The sequence below is a fragment of the Chionomys nivalis genome, chromosome 2, assembly GCF_950005125.1.
Source record: "Chionomys nivalis chromosome 2, mChiNiv1.1, whole genome shotgun sequence".
In the NCBI taxonomy this organism is placed as follows: domain Eukaryota; kingdom Metazoa; phylum Chordata; class Mammalia; order Rodentia; family Cricetidae; genus Chionomys; species Chionomys nivalis.
In genome coordinates this window covers 21,719,473-21,738,601 of record NC_080087.1, presented here as the reverse complement: position 1 = coordinate 21,738,601, position 19,129 = coordinate 21,719,473, and the positions used below count along the sequence as shown (strand labels likewise).

At 39.3% G+C, this 19,129-nt stretch overlaps 1 protein-coding gene across 5 annotated transcripts in view; it reads left to right on the top strand.

The window, feature by feature from the left end:
• Positions 1-12,849, top strand: part of Stxbp5 (syntaxin binding protein 5) — a 151,477-nt gene extending 138,628 nt beyond the window's left edge. For all 5 annotated transcript variants that reach the window (XM_057763270.1, XM_057763275.1, XM_057763272.1 and 2 more), the window contains 3 exons: positions 1,240-1,351; positions 5,544-5,764; positions 7,590-12,849. In XM_057763270.1, the coding sequence (XP_057619253.1) occupies positions 1,240-1,351; positions 5,544-5,764; positions 7,590-7,631 (375 nt within the window). In that variant the 3' untranslated portion in view covers positions 7,632-12,849. The remainder of the gene's footprint in view (positions 1-1,239; positions 1,352-5,543; positions 5,765-7,589) is intronic.
• The last annotated feature ends 6,280 nt before the right edge of the window (positions 12,850-19,129 follow it).

Here is a 19,129-nt window from a genome sequence, read left to right as displayed (position 1 = left end):
GTAAGAAAAAAGACATGTAAGTTTTGTCTAAGACTTACTTAATTTGTTTAACACAACTATCACAATAGATCACCGAGTTACATTTTAACCCTAAAACTATAAAGCTTCTAAAAGGAAAGGAAATGTCGCCTTGGGTTAGCAGCGGCTTCTTAGCTGCAGCCCAGCGTCTTTCTGTTATGAAAACACCACTGATAGCGTCAGAGCATAAACTCCTCCTCTTGTAGACAGAAGCACGTAAGAAGTTAAGACAAGCCAAAGCCATATCAAGACATTAGGAGTGCCTCTTTCCAGTCAGACTTTGTATCACAAGCATAGAAAGACATCTTCCTTTCCGGCCGCATCCCTGTGTCTTCTTGTCCCCGTGCTCTCCCGAAGACTGCAAACTCTGTAGTGAAGGAAATGCAGAGGGCTGAGTGGGAAAGAGTGGAGCATTTCCTCTAGTATCATGGTGGCCATAGGTTTGTCATGTTTGAGCTGTGCTCCTTGGCTACTCCCTGTTGGTAGCCATTCCTCTCTCCAAACTTGCTCTTATTTTTCTTCTGTCTGAAGAATGTTGACAGTAAATTCAGGGGAAGACTGTCACTGTCAAAGCTGCTCCTCCCTCTTCCTGTGGGTTTCTGAATTTCCATGTGTCACATGATGTTTGTGGAAATTACATGTTTATGAAAATGAAGTTGACCTGTCTAAATGACATTTGTCTGGTCCCGTGCAAGATAACAATTCTGAAACTGACTATGGCCATTGTTACCCTGGAGGACTTGGCCTGCTGGTAGAGAAGGTTCTGCTAGAAGATAATCTGGTTATCTTTTAATTATCAGCTTCTTGAATTAGATTTAAATGTTATCTTGAAAATCAGATACTCACTGGGCATGGCAATGCAGTCCCAGAACTCAGAAAAAGATCTTGTGTTCCAGACCAGCCTGGAGTACATACCAAGACAGTCTCAGGCACAAGTTAGGTCCCCTCTTCCTTTTAGGCAGGCATACTGTCTTGACTCTAATGCTAACAAAGAATCAATGGGAGGGGAAAACAATAGATTGTCTTAGTAGATCTGGTCTTGAACCCTACTGTTAGAGTGAGCCAGTGTGTTTCTGCTCTGACCACTTGGAATTGTCTTGTGAATTGTTGATGAATCTCCAGAAAATCGTCACTACCTCATGACATTTACAGTGGTGACCTTGATAATTACATTTCTGTTTCCCTGGATCTTTAACAGTATAATTGGTTTTGCTTTTAAAGGAGATGCTGGGTGAGCTCTTCACTCCTGTAGAAACACCGGAGGCACCCAACAGAGGTTTCTTTAAAGGCCTGTTCGGAGGTGGCGCACAGTCTCTGGATAGAGAAGAGCTATGTAAGTCGGCTGGTTTAATTTGGCTTATGTTCTCATGAGACAAAAATGTTCAATCCTTATAAATATTTTGTTAGATGTATAAGCTATACTTACTTTTCTATATTTATCACAATAATTGATATACCCATGGTTGAACAAAAGGCATAAAATTACTGTGTCATTCTGTTCTCAATCAGGAAAATGTTTTTCTCAGGGTACCAAAATCAGCACAACTTCAAATGGCTAAAAGAGGGTGTTTACAACTTTTAATTGGTAGTTTAGAAATCATGTTCTTTATTTATATTACATGTGATCTTCATTGTTTTATTTTTTAATCACCGTTAATTGATGAGTGTGTCGCAGTTCTGTCACTGTTATAACACACCAGAGAGAAGTTGACATAAAGGGGAAAAGTTGGTTTTATTTGTTTGGGGTGTTTTTCCTGCAACTGGGAGTTGAACCTTGGGCTTTTCGTGTGCCAGACAAGCCCTCTCCCACTGTAAGCCGTAGCCCAGCAGGATTCTATGTGTTTTACATTTCCAACCTCCAGCTGGGTGAGGAAGAACAGTCTGCTGGAAGCAAAGCTTGTTTCCTCGTAGCAGCTGAGAAGTGGAGAGTAAGGAGTGACCAAGGTCCTACTATCTTCATCCAGGGCAAAATAACCTGTAGCTAAGACTTTACCAATACCAAGTCCGAGGACTTGCTGAATAAATCAATACACAAAACCTTAAAATGAGATCTTTATACGTTATTATTTGTCTTAGTTTCAGTAGAAAGGGGCTGGCCTACCACACACAAGGTCCTGATTGGATGCATGTGTGGATGCATGAACTAGAAATAAATGTTAACAAAAATTAAAACTTCCATTTGGGATATTAAATTTTGTAACACTTGCTGAGAAAAGTTAAGGTTCAATGGATTTGAATACTGCCTTCTTGGAATGGCTGAGTTCTTCAAACACCTGATATATGCATGTGCTACATGAGAAACTTTTCCTGGGAAAATGGAATGTGCACATATGTGTTCATCCCAGAAAGGGAACACGTCACTGACCAAAGCAATAATTTGCAACTATGTCCAACTTGATGAATCAGTGAGTTTTTATTGGGGGTTCCTAGTAAATAGGCCAAACAATGAGGGGTTTCTTATACAGGAGTAAGGATGCCTCAAAAGCAGCCACAACACTGAACAGCCCAATGCAGGTGATATCTAAGAGATCTCAAACCCTAGAACTCTTTACGAAGCTTGCAGACAGCCGGACAGTCCAGGAGTCTCTGTCAGCAGCTCTGCTGACCATGGTGTTCTGCAGCACATCTTCATTCTTGTAAAGCTGGAGGGAGGGCTTAGAGACTCACCATCCAAATTCCTGCTTCCCGAGACTGGAAGTTTTGTTCACCTCCGAGTCTCATGTGCTTCCCTCTCCTTTCAGGAGCATGCTTCATGGGTGCTGCTGAAGAGCAGCATGTGTGTGTGCATGCCTGCACATGTATACACACATACCTAATGACATTCTAATTAAACTCCTTCCCCCACAGTGTGGCTAATAGTGAATTCATGTGCAAATGCAGAGGGCTTTCACCACTTCTTGTGAAATTGTCCTAGAAGCATAAACAAGGATAATTACACAAGAGCAGGAGGAGAAAAGTGGAATCAGAGTGGGAAAAGGACAAACTGTCTGTATTTACAGATAACAGAATTTTGATTGTAGAAGAGTCTAAGGAACCAATCAAAAATCAATAAAGCTGATAAACAAGTTGGCAAGGTCAAAGGATCTATGATCAGTCTCTAAAAGATACCTGGGTTTCTATTTGATAGCAATGAATAATCCCAAAGGAAAATGCAGGAAAAAGCTCCATGTATCTCAGCATCAAAAACGAAAAAAAGTTATTAGATCTCAGCGTGGTCTTGGTGTCGTAGTAGTGTAGACTTCCTGAGACAAGAGGGATGTTCTTCCTTCTACATTCTATGGGGTAACTAGGGGAGTACATTCTATGATGTTAGCTCTTCTTGGAAGGTCTGGTAGAGTTCTGCATTATAAAATAAACCATTTAGAAATAACTTCACCAAAGAAGTAAAAGACATTCTCTCTAAAACTTGAGAATATTATTTTAAAAAATTAATAGGTAAACAGAATAGATTCTCATGTTCTTGAATTTAAAGACTTTATTTATCTTGCTGTTATATCAATGTGGCTCCTCAAACCAGTATAAATAACCTCTATCAGATTCTAAACTGGATTTTTGCAAAAAAAAAAAAAAAAAAAAAAAAAAAAAAAAAAAACAATGAACAGCTTGTAAGATTTATATGAAATGAAGGAAGTGAAGATACCCCTTACATAAGCAGAGTCTGAAAGCAGACTCCAGAAGACACATTTCCAAAAGTTACTACAAAGCTATAGTCTGTAAGACGTGGGGTATTGGCCTGAACATAAGCAATAGAAAACAATTGAGAGTCCAGACATTAGCCTACCACATTTATACTCAGTCGATTTTCTGCAAGGATGCCAAGAAAATCCAATGAGATGAAATAATGGCCTTTCAACAATTGATGTTGTCACAACTAGATATTCATGTGGATAAAAACAGCAACATGAAAATAAAGTCAAAAGAATCAAGGACTTTTACATGAGGATTAAAATACAAAACTCTTGTAAGAAATGAAGAAAATCTTCACCTCAGTCAGTGGTCATAGATGCTTCACCTAACTCACAAACAACCAGAGAATAAATGAAACAAATTGTAATTCATCTGTGTGAAAGCTTTGTTTCAGAAACAAACCACGTGCATATCATATCTGATACATGATGAAGTCTACTATCCAGAATATACAAAGAATTTATAATGCACTAAAAAAAGAATAAGTTGCCCAATTTTGAATGAGCAGAAGGTTTGGATTTCTTTTGAAATATCCATGATCAGTAATTATCAAAAGATGTCCACGTTCATTTGTCATTAAGGAAGCAGTGTGTGGCAGAAGCCTTGGTGGAGCATCACGTCCTGTTCACTAGGATAGCTGCGATCAGGACACAGGAGCATTGGAAGAGTGTAGAGAAGCTTCAGCTCATGTTGCTGGTAGAAATGATGAAAATGCTGCAGGCTCTTGAGAAAGCTGCCTCCTAGACCTTAGAAAGTTCAACATGGAGTTACCAAGTGTCCAGCCCATGTCTCAGCTATCCCATTCCTGGGCATATATGCCCAAGGGAACTGAAAAATGTATGTTTACACAAACACTTCCACAAGTATTCAAGTGAGCATTGTTTATAAGTCAAAAAAAGTGGAAACTACCATTGGTTAATGACAGTGTAGGCAAAATGTGGTGTGCTCCAGAAATGATTCATTTTTCAGCCATAAGAAGAAATGGCACTGATGTGTGCTTCTACACAGATCACCGAGACCTTATCTGCAGTGTGGATCCTTTAGCCTAGAGAGGCCCAGGCAGCGTGATATATTTATGTGGAGAATTTACAATGGGCAGATATAGAGAAATAGAGTAGTGAGCACAAGCAGGACAGGACGAGTGGAACATGATGGTGACATGTCACGGGCTTCCTTGATGAAGGCGTTCTGGGACTGAGCAGTGTGTGAGGGGTCAAGGAAACATGAAGAAGTACAGGGCATATAACTGAGTCTGATCTCAGGGACCTAAGATTTGTTGCAATCTGTGTGTTAGAGAGTCCAGACCTGGGTACTGAAGGGGAGAAGCAAGCCATTTAAAGAAAAATGTGATTTCATGTGAAAACATTAATGGAGACAAAGAAAACTTGTCTACAGATCTGGGCTACCAAATGAAAATAGTATTTTTATAAGCATGTGTGGAATAAGAACAAAATCAAATGTGAAAATTAAAACTTAGATCTTTATGGCTTAAAGTTAAAAACTTAAAATTCATAAACTATAATGTCAACAACTCAAAAAGCAATTTTAGTTACAAAACCTGCATCGATGTACTCACCTCTTCCAGCAATGGCTCGCTAGCCCTGGTTTCCCCAGAGCTCTGCTGTATGAATGAGGAGAGAGTAGGATGTTTACAGTGGTGCATTGTTGTTTTACATGTTAGAAAAGCATCTAGAAATAATTTACAACACAATAAAGGTATATTATAAAGTTAAATATTAATATTCTAGTTGTATTGCCACATGATCCAAAAATTATAATTTAACGCTGCTATGTGGAAGGGTTTTTGCTCATTTTTTTCTCCACTATTAACCTTCCAGTTGGAGAGTCATCCTCAGGAAGGGCCTCGAGGAGCCTTGCACAGCACATCCCGGGTCCTGGTGGCATTGAAGGTGTGAAAGGAGCTGCATCTGGAGTTGTGGGTGAATTAGCCCGAGCCAGGTTGGCTTTGGATGAAAGAGGGCAGAAGCTTGGTGACTTGGAAGAGAGAACTGCAGCTATGTTATCCAGTGCAGATTCGTTTTCTAAACACGCTCATGAGGTATGCCTGACATGCAGACAGACACCTGAAGAACTAGAGAAAGATAATATAAAAATGACTACATATTGCATATTTTGTTATTTCTACAAGCATGTATTTTGTAAAATTGCAAGTTCCAATTTTTACCACAAGAGGGAACCCTTAAAAGAATAAGCCAGTGCTTTCTGACTCCCGAAATCTGTACATTTTTGAAGGAACATGCCTACTTAGGACCTTCGTAAGCAATACAGAAAATATGCAGCTGTTTGTCAGTGACTTCAATAAAAATGTTAACCTTCCTTAACTCACCAGAGCCTGCAACCATCTTGACCTAAGAAGGAAATCAGTTGTCTCCTGGGTTCTTCCAGGTTGCTCTAAATATCTAAAAATCAGTTAGCATGTTGTATCTGTGTGTGTGTAGGCTAATGCTCATGGAGAGGTAGGGGCACAGCCTTCATAGTGCACTCATTGACCTCAGAAACAGATGCCATAAAGTATAGGGATCTCTAAATGATGCTCGCACAACTATATTTTGCTGACTGATACAGGGCTTTATGAAAAATTAACGTATGGGTTGCAGAGATGACTCAGCAGGTAAGATTACTTACTGCTCTTGCAAAGGACCTGTGCTTGGTTCCCAGAACCCGCATGGCAGCTCACAGCCATCTGCTAACTCCACTTCTGGAAAACCTCATGCCCTTCCCTGGCCTGCTTGCAGCATAAGGTTGTTCACATAGAACAATGCAGGCAAAACCTCATGTGTGTGAAATAAAAAGAAATTTTTAATTTTTTTATGGGCTTCAAAACCATTGTGTAAAGTGCACATTATTTTTGCATGTGTGTGTCACTCTTGGACTTCACGCTTTGGACTGGTGACATCTCATTTCAGCTTCCTAGACTGGCCTTCTAGGGTGTCTTAGATACTTGCCCAGGTGAACAGTATCAATGTTATTTTTATCTTTCATTATCTAGTCGATAATACTAGTATTCCTTTAGTTTTTCAACCAATAGCCATCTCTTCTTTGCTCACGTTGCATGAAGAACATAATTTAACCTGGACGATCTGTCTAGAGCATCTGCGGGAGTCCTGGGTGCCCATGAGCACCTCCAGTGTGAGCCAGTAGCCTTCAGCATAGAGCAGGGTTTGCTGCCACAATACAAACAGCTCTGTCACTTTCACAGTATCTGTACATCCCAAGCCACGGGAGCACGGATGCCTTTCCCTTCTGTAGGTGCAGGTTTTAGACATAATTGAGAGTCTAATGAGAACAGTGCATTGAGGTGAGATCCTAGGCTCTTGAATTCAGATAATCAGGCCCAAACCCCAGACTCAGCGTTCTGTTAACCTTGAGTAAAACCTGAAACCTTAGGATTTTTTTTTAATTGAGAAACTGAGGAAATAATACAAACCCCAAGAATTGTAAGATCAATTGAAATCAAGTAAAAGAGTGTGTCATTTGTTGTCTGACACACAGCGAGGGCTTAGGAAATTTGACACGGAAGTACTTTTTCCAGCCTTTCCCCGATTCTTTATAGTATTACCTTTATTTCTAATTAGAGATATGGCAGTTGCTTTATTTTTAAGTTATTCACTAAAACAACAAGCTATGTCACACATCAAAAAAATTATTAGAAACTTGAGCATCTTCTAGGATAGGTATTTTTAATGAACATAGCCATTTTTAATCTAAATAGAATAATTCTTGCTAGTTTAAATAAATTGAAATAAGCAGGGTGTAATATCAGTCTGGAATGTTTCAGGGTGGTATGCTTTATAGACACCAATTATAAGTAGTTTTCTGGAAATTTGAAAACATATTTTTCTTGATTTTTTTCCTTCTTTTAGATGATGCTGAAATACAAAGATAAAAAGTGGTACCAGTTCTGACAACCAGAGTCTAATAAAACCAGTTTCAGCCAGAAGGAGGAGGCAGTTTCCTTGTTGCGGTCACTGGTGTACTGGGGAAAGAACACAAGCGGGAAGCGCGTTGCTGAAAACCGTCCCCTCCCAGCACAGCCATGCACTGTCTTACCTCAGTCTCACGGTTCCCTGAGAACTCACGCGTGCGGACTGCAGCATATGGCGTGTGCTGGCTGTGAGATGACAACGGAGAGCTTAGCGGGGTCCCATTCTCAGATGGAAAATCCAAAGGGATGTGGAGAAGTCCTTGGATCATTCCTGTATTAAACTTTCATATGCCAAAAGATTTTGTGCCGTGGTATCTGCCATCAGTGTTTTATCCGATGTGGAGAGAGGCAATAAATGAGAAGTTCTAAGTCTGAAATGGTCATACTTGTGTCGGGACTGAATTATGCACAGCTGTCTGGACTCGCCCTCTCTCAGGCAGACTGGCCATCAGTATCATTAGTGAAAAACAACTAACTGTCCCCTAATCTTTAGACTGTGCTGAATGGTGGCTTTCAGTAATCTAAGCATACACACGCTTGTGTATGGGATCCTCTTCAGTTCTCGTTACTGTATATTTGTGTTCCGTTCCTATGTTTTCAGAAGCAAACAAGGTGATATATCACTTTTCATGGAAAAGTGTAACGCATGACTGAATCGCTCATCTTCTGAGAGTTTCCATGTAGTGGCCATGCGGTGTGGAAAGTAAGAAACCCTCCATTGTGGTGAGGAGAATTCTTCAGTGTCCTTTGTCCTCGTTCACATTAATTCAGCTAAAGGTAGATTTGACCAAAAGAGTTACTGTTTAAATTTGTAGAAAAGTTGAAATTGGCTACGTTTTTAATTTTGCTTGAATTTTTATAAAATGTTCAACCAAATGTACCCTTGCATTATTTAATTAAAGTTGCTAAAACAACAATGTTTCATCATTTCAGTAAAGTGCTCAGCTCCCCTTTTAAACTGTCCTGTATTTGCTAACAATTCCGGTCCACTCAGGTGATGAGCCAGTTAAATCTTAACGCACATTGCTGCTGCATGGAAGACTGCAAGCCTCTTTTGTCAGTAATTGTCCCAGAGTCTAGTCTAATGACCTACAAAATATCTCCTATAGAAATACATTGCAAATCTGTACATATCCTTTCGAAATACTAAAAGCAAAAAGGAAAGGAAAGTATGATCACTTCAGTAACATGAGGGGAGCTGTGTATTAAATGGCAGACGCCGGTCGGTTCCTGCAATGGCATTGCAGCCTAGAAAGGAAGACGCCTGTTATACACAGTTGGAGGATGTAATTGTTAAAGCCACAAAGGAAGAAGTGAAGTGGGAGCGTGGTATTTATATATTGTCTTCTATGAAAGTCTACACTGAAATAAGCAGGGCTCGAACTGATGGGAGCCTGCGTGTTTTCTCCTCCATGTGATGTGTGAAGATCCCTGTAAGACATCTTCAGTTCCGCAGCCTATCACTCACCTGTTCCTCTTTCGCTAAGAATTCTTTTGTTTACATTTTATAATGTGCACTACTGGATATGAAAGTTTACATCAAAGTTTATTTTAAATAGCATCAAGTAAAGATTAGATTTATGTGGTAGAGAACTGATCAAGACTGATCAAAATGTTTTGTAACTGCAATCATTTTTAAAAGTTTCTCAATCTGTAGAAGGTGAATAATATTTCATGTCTATTTCATGTCTATGCTCTGAGCATTTGGCAGCTTACAAATTGCTTAATTTGCATTATACATTGTCCACTAAACCCATGTCCCATGATACCTCATAGGAAGAGTTGTGTCCTTTTTAAAGGGTGCAGTTTTATGAATACCAATAGTGGAGACTTTTGCAAGGGTGAAGAGTACTAACATAGCCTAAGACACTGCTTGACTCTGCGTGGAGCCTCACCTATTTATCTGTTGTATTATTTGTGTATCGAATTCCTTTCTATTTTAGCTGATGTAAATAAAATGAATCAAAGTTGTAATTATTTATTAGTAGAGAAGTAGATGTGTTTACCTGAGATGGATTTTATAAGATCATCCTAATGCATTATTTTAAATCATTCGTTTCTTATTTTAATTAATCTACATATTGTGCACAACAACCTAAGAGACTAGATTAGAAAGTACAAAGTATTTTTGAATAAAGAAAATGATCTTCCCAAGCTGTGCTTGATTCTGTAAATAAAACAGTCTGCAGTACCGGCCCAGGGCACTGACTACTGCAACCTGAGATGGCCTGCCTCCCCCAACCCACTCCTGTCTTTTTTTGATGCAAAAAGAAGTAGTCACCAGCAAGCCAAAGTTTCAGGAATTCTAACAGCAACAACAAGAGGTAAAAATAAAAAATATCAGAAAATGAAATGTGTGTGCACATGCATGTGTGCTGTGTGTGTGTGTTTGTCTTCTCTGCGCCCTCAGCACTGATCACATTTGTCTTTGATTCTGAAATTCAAGTATTCTGCAATTAACATTATTAACAGGAAGAGATTTCTCTATATGTACCACATGCCCAGTTCATTTCATCTTCAAACTAAAATCAATCTGTGTTTGTTTAGAATACTGTCCTTTAAAGTATTTCATTTTGTCAAAATCTTTATCTCTGTTTGAAATATGGCATCACCTTAACACTCACTCACATTCCAGACATACTGTGTTTCAAAAAATTTGATTATGGATTTTAAAAACAAAACCTGTTCCTCTAGATTTGAGGTTTTCGTGGAATAATACTGCTATGTCCACCTGTCATTCTGTGCGAGTAGACTGCAGAGTCAGCAGGACATTTCTTAAAGAAGCATCTACTGAGAACTTAGCTCAGGTAGACAACAAGTGTGCAAAACAAGCCTGAAGTGTGCAGATGTTTAGGATGAGGCACTGCCGGGAGACAGCCGAGGACTGGGGGATTCGTTCCACGGTTATCCTGAGTTCTGTATTCAAATCTGCTTTGCCCAAGGGTTTCGCATGTGACATTAGTAAAGCTATCTCCAAAGGGAACATTTTTTTTGTGGCAAAGACTTATTTTAATGGGAGATTTTGTTTATTTGTTTCTGCAAAATAAAGAGCACTGAACTTTAAACTTGAATTTTTCTGCACTTTTTTAGGTAATGACTTATTTGTCATTTAATCTGCATTTTCAGTTTAAATCGAATGATGTGTGTATGAAACATACCAAAATCATGACTATGCTGCTAGCTGCACCTGAAACCTATCAGTTTTAAAACCTTTAATAGGGTTTTATATAGCTTTTGAAGATTAAAAACAAATGAAATTATTTGCTGTACATTTCGGTGTTCTTGGTCTGTGTTGCGACACTTTCAGGGCTGCTTTCCGGTCACACACACGTCATCTTTATACACTGCTAGAGAAAGTACGTTTAGTTTTAGATAAGTTTTTATAAATGTTTTCTTTAATTTTAAAAATGATGAACTTGTTAAATCGAAGTACTTAGAAAGTATGTATATTATCCATACAAGAAGTTATGTTTTACACTTATAATAAGAAATACTGATATCTCCTATAGAGATACAATTAAGTTTTAGAAGTCATGCAGCATTGACAAGTCTTCATACATGACAAGATACAATTATAGAGTTTCTTTTTAAAAAAAAAGACTGCTGAATATTTTCAAATACTGATTTTATTTTTGAGGGAAAATGTTCACAACAATAATTTCTATAACTTTATCTGTAGTTTCAGCTTGCTGTTGGTTGCCTAACTTAGCTATTGTTTTAATATATATATATATTGAAAATGATTATTCAGATATTTTCTTCTACCTTTTTTAAAAATAAATATCCAAAAATAGGAACAGAGCTTATGTATTTTTGTCAATGAAGGGTTTTTATTTTGTGTTTTATAGAATTTGTTCTTTATCAGTTTAATATTTAATATCTCTAGGCTTTTTAATCTCTATTTGCCTTGAAAAGAATATGCCTATGTATTCTTTCTCGTTTTCTGTTTTTTCTTTTTTTTTTTCCAGCGTTTGTTCTGGGTTGACATTAATGCCCACGTGTGCTTCTGATTTGGAAATGAGTATGGGGTTGCTGGGGTCTGCAGCGGCTCTCTCCTCGGGGCCTGCTTGCACAGTGCCGTGGGCATCACCGCTGTCTGCCTCAGATGCTGTGAAGGTTCTGTGGACAGAAAACAGTTGTTTCAGCTGGCGGGGAAAACTGGAGCTGAGCTTTCCTGAGGAAGTAAATGGTTTTAGTAACTTCCCAGTTATGGGTCTTAAGTTACCGGTTCATTCTTAAATTAGATGCCATCACCAGAGCTGCTTAGGAGATGTCCTGTGTCTGTTTCTCGGAGGAAGCATGAATGTACTTTGCCAATATTTTTCAGCGAGACACGTAGTTTAAAGTTAATGTTTTTCATCTGTAAGATGTAAATAAATACTGTCAATTCCTTCACTGTAGGTCATTTGACTCAGGCATTTAAAAACAGGTGTAGGTCAATTGCTGTGAAGTTCTATTTATGTAATTGTGGGTTTTGATGTTTTGGGTTTTTTTTTTAAATATCATTTGTATTTTATCTAAATCTTGCTTCGATTAAAGACAATGTAATGAGTTTCAAACAAACTTAACTTATCAATGGAAATAGCATAAAGATGAGAAATAGTGACTTGATTTCTGTGTGTCTGTGAATAGTTATGGGGGATACTTTAGATGTGGCCTCTGCTCAACATGGTAGCTAGAACTGGGGTGGGGAGTTACACCATTGGTTCATTGTAAATGTGTTTTCAAAGAAAAAGCATTTTAAAAGACAGATTTAGTTTCCTAGCGTTGTCCACATTGAGGATGAGCATGTTTGGTCCAGAGTGCTCGCCTATGTGCAAACACCATGTGTGCTGTTCAGCTGATGCATCCTCTCTTTATGTCTGCTCAGTCCAGCAACTCGGAGATAATTACTAGAATATGCTTTCCAAGTATTTTTAATTATCTATGTATTGTTTCGTTTTTTAAATAGCACTATCGCAAATGCTAAAAATGTCTTGAAAGTTTGTAGTTATTTGCATTCCTGTAACTTAATAGAAAAAAAACTTGTCATCACAGCCAAAAGGTTCAAAATTAAGTAATGAAATATTTTTTTGTAAATAAATACCATTATGCTGGTATTTTAAGAATGTATTACGAATTAATTTTTCTGGAAAATGTTCATATATATGTATATGAATTCTGCTGAAGGGCTCTGATTGGGCTAAATAAAATACTCAAATCTCTCCTGAAACCAAAAAAAGAAACTCCCTTTTCTGGGAATTTGTTTTAATATTTTTTCACATTGTGGAATGAGCGCATTAGTTGGAGAAAATTAACCTATAAAATAGATCGTCACGTTTCCAAAGATAAGCTTATAGGTAACTGAGAGCACAGACATTGCACGAGGTAGGGTTCTTGGTGAAAGGCACCTAGGCAGCCACATGGTAGGTGGATGGGGTTGAATGGAGAAAAGGTCTAGACCTAGGTGCACACAAAGAACCCAGGAGCTTGTTAAAATACTGATCCTGAGTCAGTGCATCCGAGCAGGGGCTGAGCCGGTGTCTCTGACAAGCTCGAACGGGAAGTCACTTTACATCTCTGGAGTAGTGAGGGTAACGGCTGTTTCCATAGTTATCACCTTCCAATCGATCTGTCAGTGTCAGTGGGGTACTACTTCTACCAAAAGAGGAGCATCCGATCAATGGATCCAGAATAAAGTCTCTCAGGGAATGCTGACAGGTAATTCTCATTCTTCCTTCCCTTAAACATTTCTGCCTCTTACTGTGATGCTCGCCTGTTCCACATGGGGGCAGTCCTGCCCTGAGCAAAAGGCTTTTTGATCTACAAGGAAAGCCCACAGCCTTTGCAGAGGTCTGCTTTTATGATAGTCTTTTTTATCTGAAAATGTATGCAGCACATCATTTTCTGTTATTACACAGTTGTGTGTATCGTTTCATACTGGTCTGATTGATTATTTCGTACTTTCATACACAAGTAAAATTTTGAAAACAAGATTTCTTTGTATCCTTTGTAGGATAACTATTTGAGTATGTCTTGTCAAAGTGGCGCTGTGTGATTCAGTGCTTTGATAGGAATATATACTCATTATTCTGACTTCCTAGAAGTACATAGGAAGATTCTAAGGGTTTTTTTTCCCATGAATTTAAAGATGCTGTTTGCATTTTCTGTTGGCAGTTTCTGTAACAAAATTAGCTGTTATACTAGAAGCTATTACAGTGTGTGCTGTTTAGGTGAAGGCATCTTTGAAAACACAAAGGTCTCTCTGAGTTATTTTTAAGCTTTTATTTTCTCTATTTGTCTTGTCGATACTTTATGTGCTAACTACCCTCAAAGACAACTTAAAGCAAGAAATATATTTTATAAATTAAAAAAAAAAACTCAGAGAAAAAATAATATTTGTTACAAAAAGATTGTGAAAACTTAACCTAGCATGGAGCTAGAGTTCTGAATTAATATTGTGCGCATCCTCCTCCAAATGCCAGATCCCCTGGGCTGTCTGTGTTGACTGCCCATCTCATTCTGCATATTCCATGTCAGTCCATCCCTGACTGCCATGCCTCTCACCCTAACTATGCAGTTCATTGAATTTATCTTAAGAAAACACTTCTTTGCTCATTAAGTAGAAAATACTATAAATTCCCTTTCTCGGGGACTTTTTCTTAAATATTATGTAAATTTGTAAATATTTTTATGAACATAATTTACTCCCTATTGCTTGCAACATTCAGACACTCAGAAATCTACACCCAATAAATCAATTAAACATAAAGGAACTGTGCCAAGACAGCGTAATGAGCGGCGGAGACAGGCAGTGGGGTAGAAAGATTTGTGCCAGAGCCCGCAGGCCTAGTCCTAGCTGCCTCACTAAGACTTAGCCAGATCATGCCTGGGTGTTCAAAATTCAAGATTCCAGGAAGTGCTGGCATCAAATACTAAGTGGCAAGAGTATACTCCTAAAACTGTAACCTCCATGAGCCTTCAACCAGAATGTGTTTGTAAAGGCCGTTTGATTAACCCATCATGCTCAAATCTGAGCATGAGAATTTCGTAGAAAAGCAACCTATAGATGTAGACTGGCGGGCCACAAACTCCCTCTCCTTTCCATCATCGGAATTCCTGTACAGTAAACATGGGTGATAGGAGGCGAGCATGAAGACATGTACTCTTCAGAAGCTCCCAAGTAGCTTGGTATACCAGTCCAGACCACACTGAGGGTCCTGACCTAGAGCCAAGCCATAGAGGCAGTTTCTTCTGTCACAGATGGTTGTGTGAGATTTTGACTGCATTCTGATAAAGTTTGCTTTGAATCAGAAGGTAGAGCTAGCTACTAGCTGACCAAAATTAAACATAGAGGTTTTGGAAGACTGAGGACAGGTAGATAGGAGTAGTAAGGCGGGGCTTAGAGAGGATCTCAGGCCTTTTGGATGGAGGAACAGAAGAGATAGAAGGTCATTGATTGCTTCTCCATCACTTCTTTGATCATTCAGATCCTTACCCCGTATCTGACTCCTAAATTTTTTATTGATAAAGAATAACTAGATAATGCATCAACAGATAATCAGTATAACATCTGAACCCAATACAACTGGCATAGGAATAAAAGCGATTGGTACACCCCGACATATGTACAAGTATTTAAAGTCCTAACGAATTGCCAAACACTTCCAAGGTTAGAAAAAAGAATCTCAGACTGCCTCTCCTGTAAGTACTCATCCCTTAACACCCCCACCCTATCAGGACTTTAATATCTGAACCCTCTGCCAGAGAGTAAAACTCAGCTCACTCAGCATTCCCATTCACCAGAACTAATAATATGACCTGCTGTGGGATAATCCTCCTGTACACTGAAAAGATTTGCCATTCAAATTGGTTTAATAAAATGCTGATTGGCCAGTAGCCAGGCAGGAAGTATAGATGAGGCAAACAAAGTAAGGATGATGGGAAGGAGAAGAGTGGTATGGCGTCTCTAACGGGAACCCCTAAAACAGCAGGCTCCATCCCAGCTAAGGGCATGGAAGAGGTAGAAAAGGGGTTCTTTAGAGTTTCATTCTGTTCTGCTTGCTTGTTTGTGACAAGGTTTTGCTGTGTATCTCAGGTTGGCCTCCAAGGCAAGAGTCTTCTGCCTCTGTATCAGAAGGACTAGGATCAAAGGCATTTTCTCCACACCCCAGCTTACTGAGCCTTATTCTTTATTCAGCTCTCAGAAGTTGCTAAGAAGAAACTACTCCACAGCCTCCAAGTTGGTTCTCACTGCCCTTTCCATTTTGACCGTTAGTCACCAAATACTCCTCGAAGACTTCCAAGTGCCCACACACACCTTCAGAATGTTCCCCTCTTTTCTTCCCTAAACTGTAGCTCCTGTATCGATTGGGAATTCTCCTACCTCTCTTCTACAGCTCAGGAAAGAGGTTCTGCTGACTAACTCTAGGCTGCTAGACACTTGGGGGTGCTTTCTGTTACTTCTCTGATTCATGTCATCATGGTGTGGGTTCTCCTCTGCCTGCAGAAGGGACTAGAGCCATGATCTTTCTATTCTTCCAGTTGGCTCCATCTTTAATCCTCCTCAGCTCTATACCACGTGGGCCAGGAGCACGCTCACACCAGGCCCTGCTCTGAGAGAAAAATCATCTGTATAGTTCTTATAGAATTTTCTCCCTTCATGGGCCATTTGTAATGTATCTCTTTAAGCATAATTGGCCTGAAGTTAGAGCCTTGCCTTTCTCTGTTTTTACCGAGTGTCCAGAGACTGGCGACTGACTTTCCCCTCATCCTTCTCCCCCTCCTCCCCCTTTTTCCACTCTTGCTCCTTTGATGACATTTACTCAAAAAGCATTTTTCCTCAAAATTGTCATCCAAATCACAATCTCTAAAAGTCCATTTTGAAGTTCAATTACCCTCCTTTTGATTGTTGTTTGCCTGTTCACTTTTCATTACTGTTTTTCTCCTTGAGACACTATTGTGCCAGTGCCATGTAGACCAAGCTGACCTAGAACTCGTGGTTCTCTCCCTTCAGCCTCCCATACTCTGGAAATACAGGGTTTGTGCCACCATACCAATCTCCAGTCATTTTTATTCCATGGATATTTATTGGGCATTAAGATGTGACACTCTGTTTTATAACTTGGAAATAGAGAAATTTGCACACAACAGTGACACTTTCCTTTCTCTCCACTTCTTCGGTGCTAACCCTAAATCCATGGCAAATGGGAGAGATCCAGCTGACAGAGCAAGCAGAACAAGAAATTTTTTAAGGAAAGTGGGAATATACAACATGAAATCTTATCTGTAGTACATGCCTGCCAAGCACCTATTTCCCCTTTCTCCGCACACCTCATTGGTCATCATGGCACTCTCTGCCCCTCATTGGTTGTTCTCAATCATTTTTGCTTTCCCGTTTAAAGCTTAGTTCTACCTCTGCATCTTCTGTCTGAGTTAAAAGTTGTGACTCCTCACTGGTGAGCGTCTTTGGTCTCTTCTCTGGAAGATTCTGGATTATTCTAGAATATTCTCTCATCTCACTTCCTATTTAGTTACTTCTCTCCTAAACATCCCAGGTTCTTTTGAGACCTCTGGTAAAGTTGATTCTTTGACAGTGTGGCCCCTTAATGGTCATCCTCTTCCACATGCTATCCTGCTTTCCTTTGCTAACGCTGGCTCCAGCCCTCTTCGCCCATGCTGTAGTTCTGTGTTCTTAATGTTCATTCCTAGAACATCCTTCATAACACTAATCCCTTTATGGTCAGGCTGCAATGCCATTTTCTCTCGAAAGCCTTCTGTAGCTGGAGTGATTAATTGCTTTCTCTTCTCTGCTACAACAAGCATTTCTTGCTACCTGTAGCTGAGTCCTTATTATAGAGTGGCCTATTTTGTCCATGCACAACTGCTCTCTAGATTCTGAGCTCCTTGACAAAAGAGACTCTTGTCTGTCTTTGTCACACCAGCATCTATCATGATGCCTGTTAATAGAAAGTGTTCACTAGTATTTGTTGGTAATTGCCGACAATTCAAGAGTTTCTTTTCATGTTTGTTTATGCTAAGAAGTTCTCACAATACCTGTCTGCACAGAAAGTATTGTATATTTCATATTTTATTATCTGTATTTCAGCCACAAATGTTCAGTAGCTGTTGACATTTTACCTGGAACTTTGCCATAAATATAAAATTATGTTTTATTTTAAATATGCTTGATGTCCAATTTCCCTCTGGATGCTATGAATACGATTGGTTAATAAAGAAAGCTGGCTTGAGTCTAATGCAGGGTGGAGCAGATGTAGGTACAGAAGATGGAACTGAATGCTGGGAGAAAAAAGAACAGAGGAAGAGAGAAGCCATGTAGCCCACAGGAGACAGACACTGGAAATTTTACCTGGTAAGCCTTAGCCACGTGGCGATACACAGATTAATAGAAATGGGTTAAATTAATATGTAATGGTTAACCAATAAGAAGCTAGAGCTAATGGGCCAAGCAGTGATTTAAATAATATAGTTCCTGTGTGATTATTTTGGTTCTGGGCAGCCAGGACAAACAAGCATCCCCTTGCTACATGTCCTAGTACTCTATTTGAATCTGAATCTTTATTTAGAATCTGATTATTCTAAAACCTGGGGTTTCTTTTTTCTTTAATTTTAATAATAATTATCACTTGCTGTATATGTGTGTGTATTTTATTTTATTTATTTTATTTTATTTTATTTTTATTTTTTTTGGTTTTTCAAGACAGGGTTTCTCTGTGGTTTTGGAGCCTGTCCTGGAACTAGCTCTTGTAGACCAGGCTGGTCTCGAACTCACAGAGATCCGCCTGCCTCTGCTTCCCAAATGCTGGGATTAAAGGCGTGCGCCACCACCGCCCGGCTGTGTGTGTATTTTAATTAGTGCATTTTTGAGGCCTTTGTGGCTGCTACCACATAGAACCATGTGGCTACTTATGGCTATTGTGGACTCTGCCTGGGCCAGGAAAGCCCTTGACCAGAGCAGGCACCAGAATTTGTTTGGACCCTGAAAGCTGATGGCGACCAAGACCTACCTTATGAAGTCAGTGGATGAGTAAGAGTTGCTGATGAGTTGTGTCAGCAACCTTCATCTGAAAGGTTTGGAGGCATTTGAGAGATCTATCACAGTGCTGCTTTTAGGTTGAGTTCAGGGTGACAGACGCAGGAAGATGTGTAAACAGCTGCCAATGGTGGCCTGGGTCAACATGTGTCAGGAAAGAAGGATGGGGAATGAACCCTTTAGAAGGTCAGTAAGCCATGTGACTGACCTATACAAAAGATTATAAAGGACAATACTCAGAGAAGTGCTTTAAGGTCAAATATAGTAAATTATATAGACATAAATTAAAATCTAGGAAAGAGGGTAAATTCCTTAAAGCACTTCTGTTTAGAGTGAACTGTGTGATCACAGAGTCTCACTGGAGCCTGAGTGTGAGTCCTAAGAAAAGCCTTCTAGCAACTTTTCCTGGCCCTTGCTGTCCATCTTCAGAATGGATGAGATGCTTA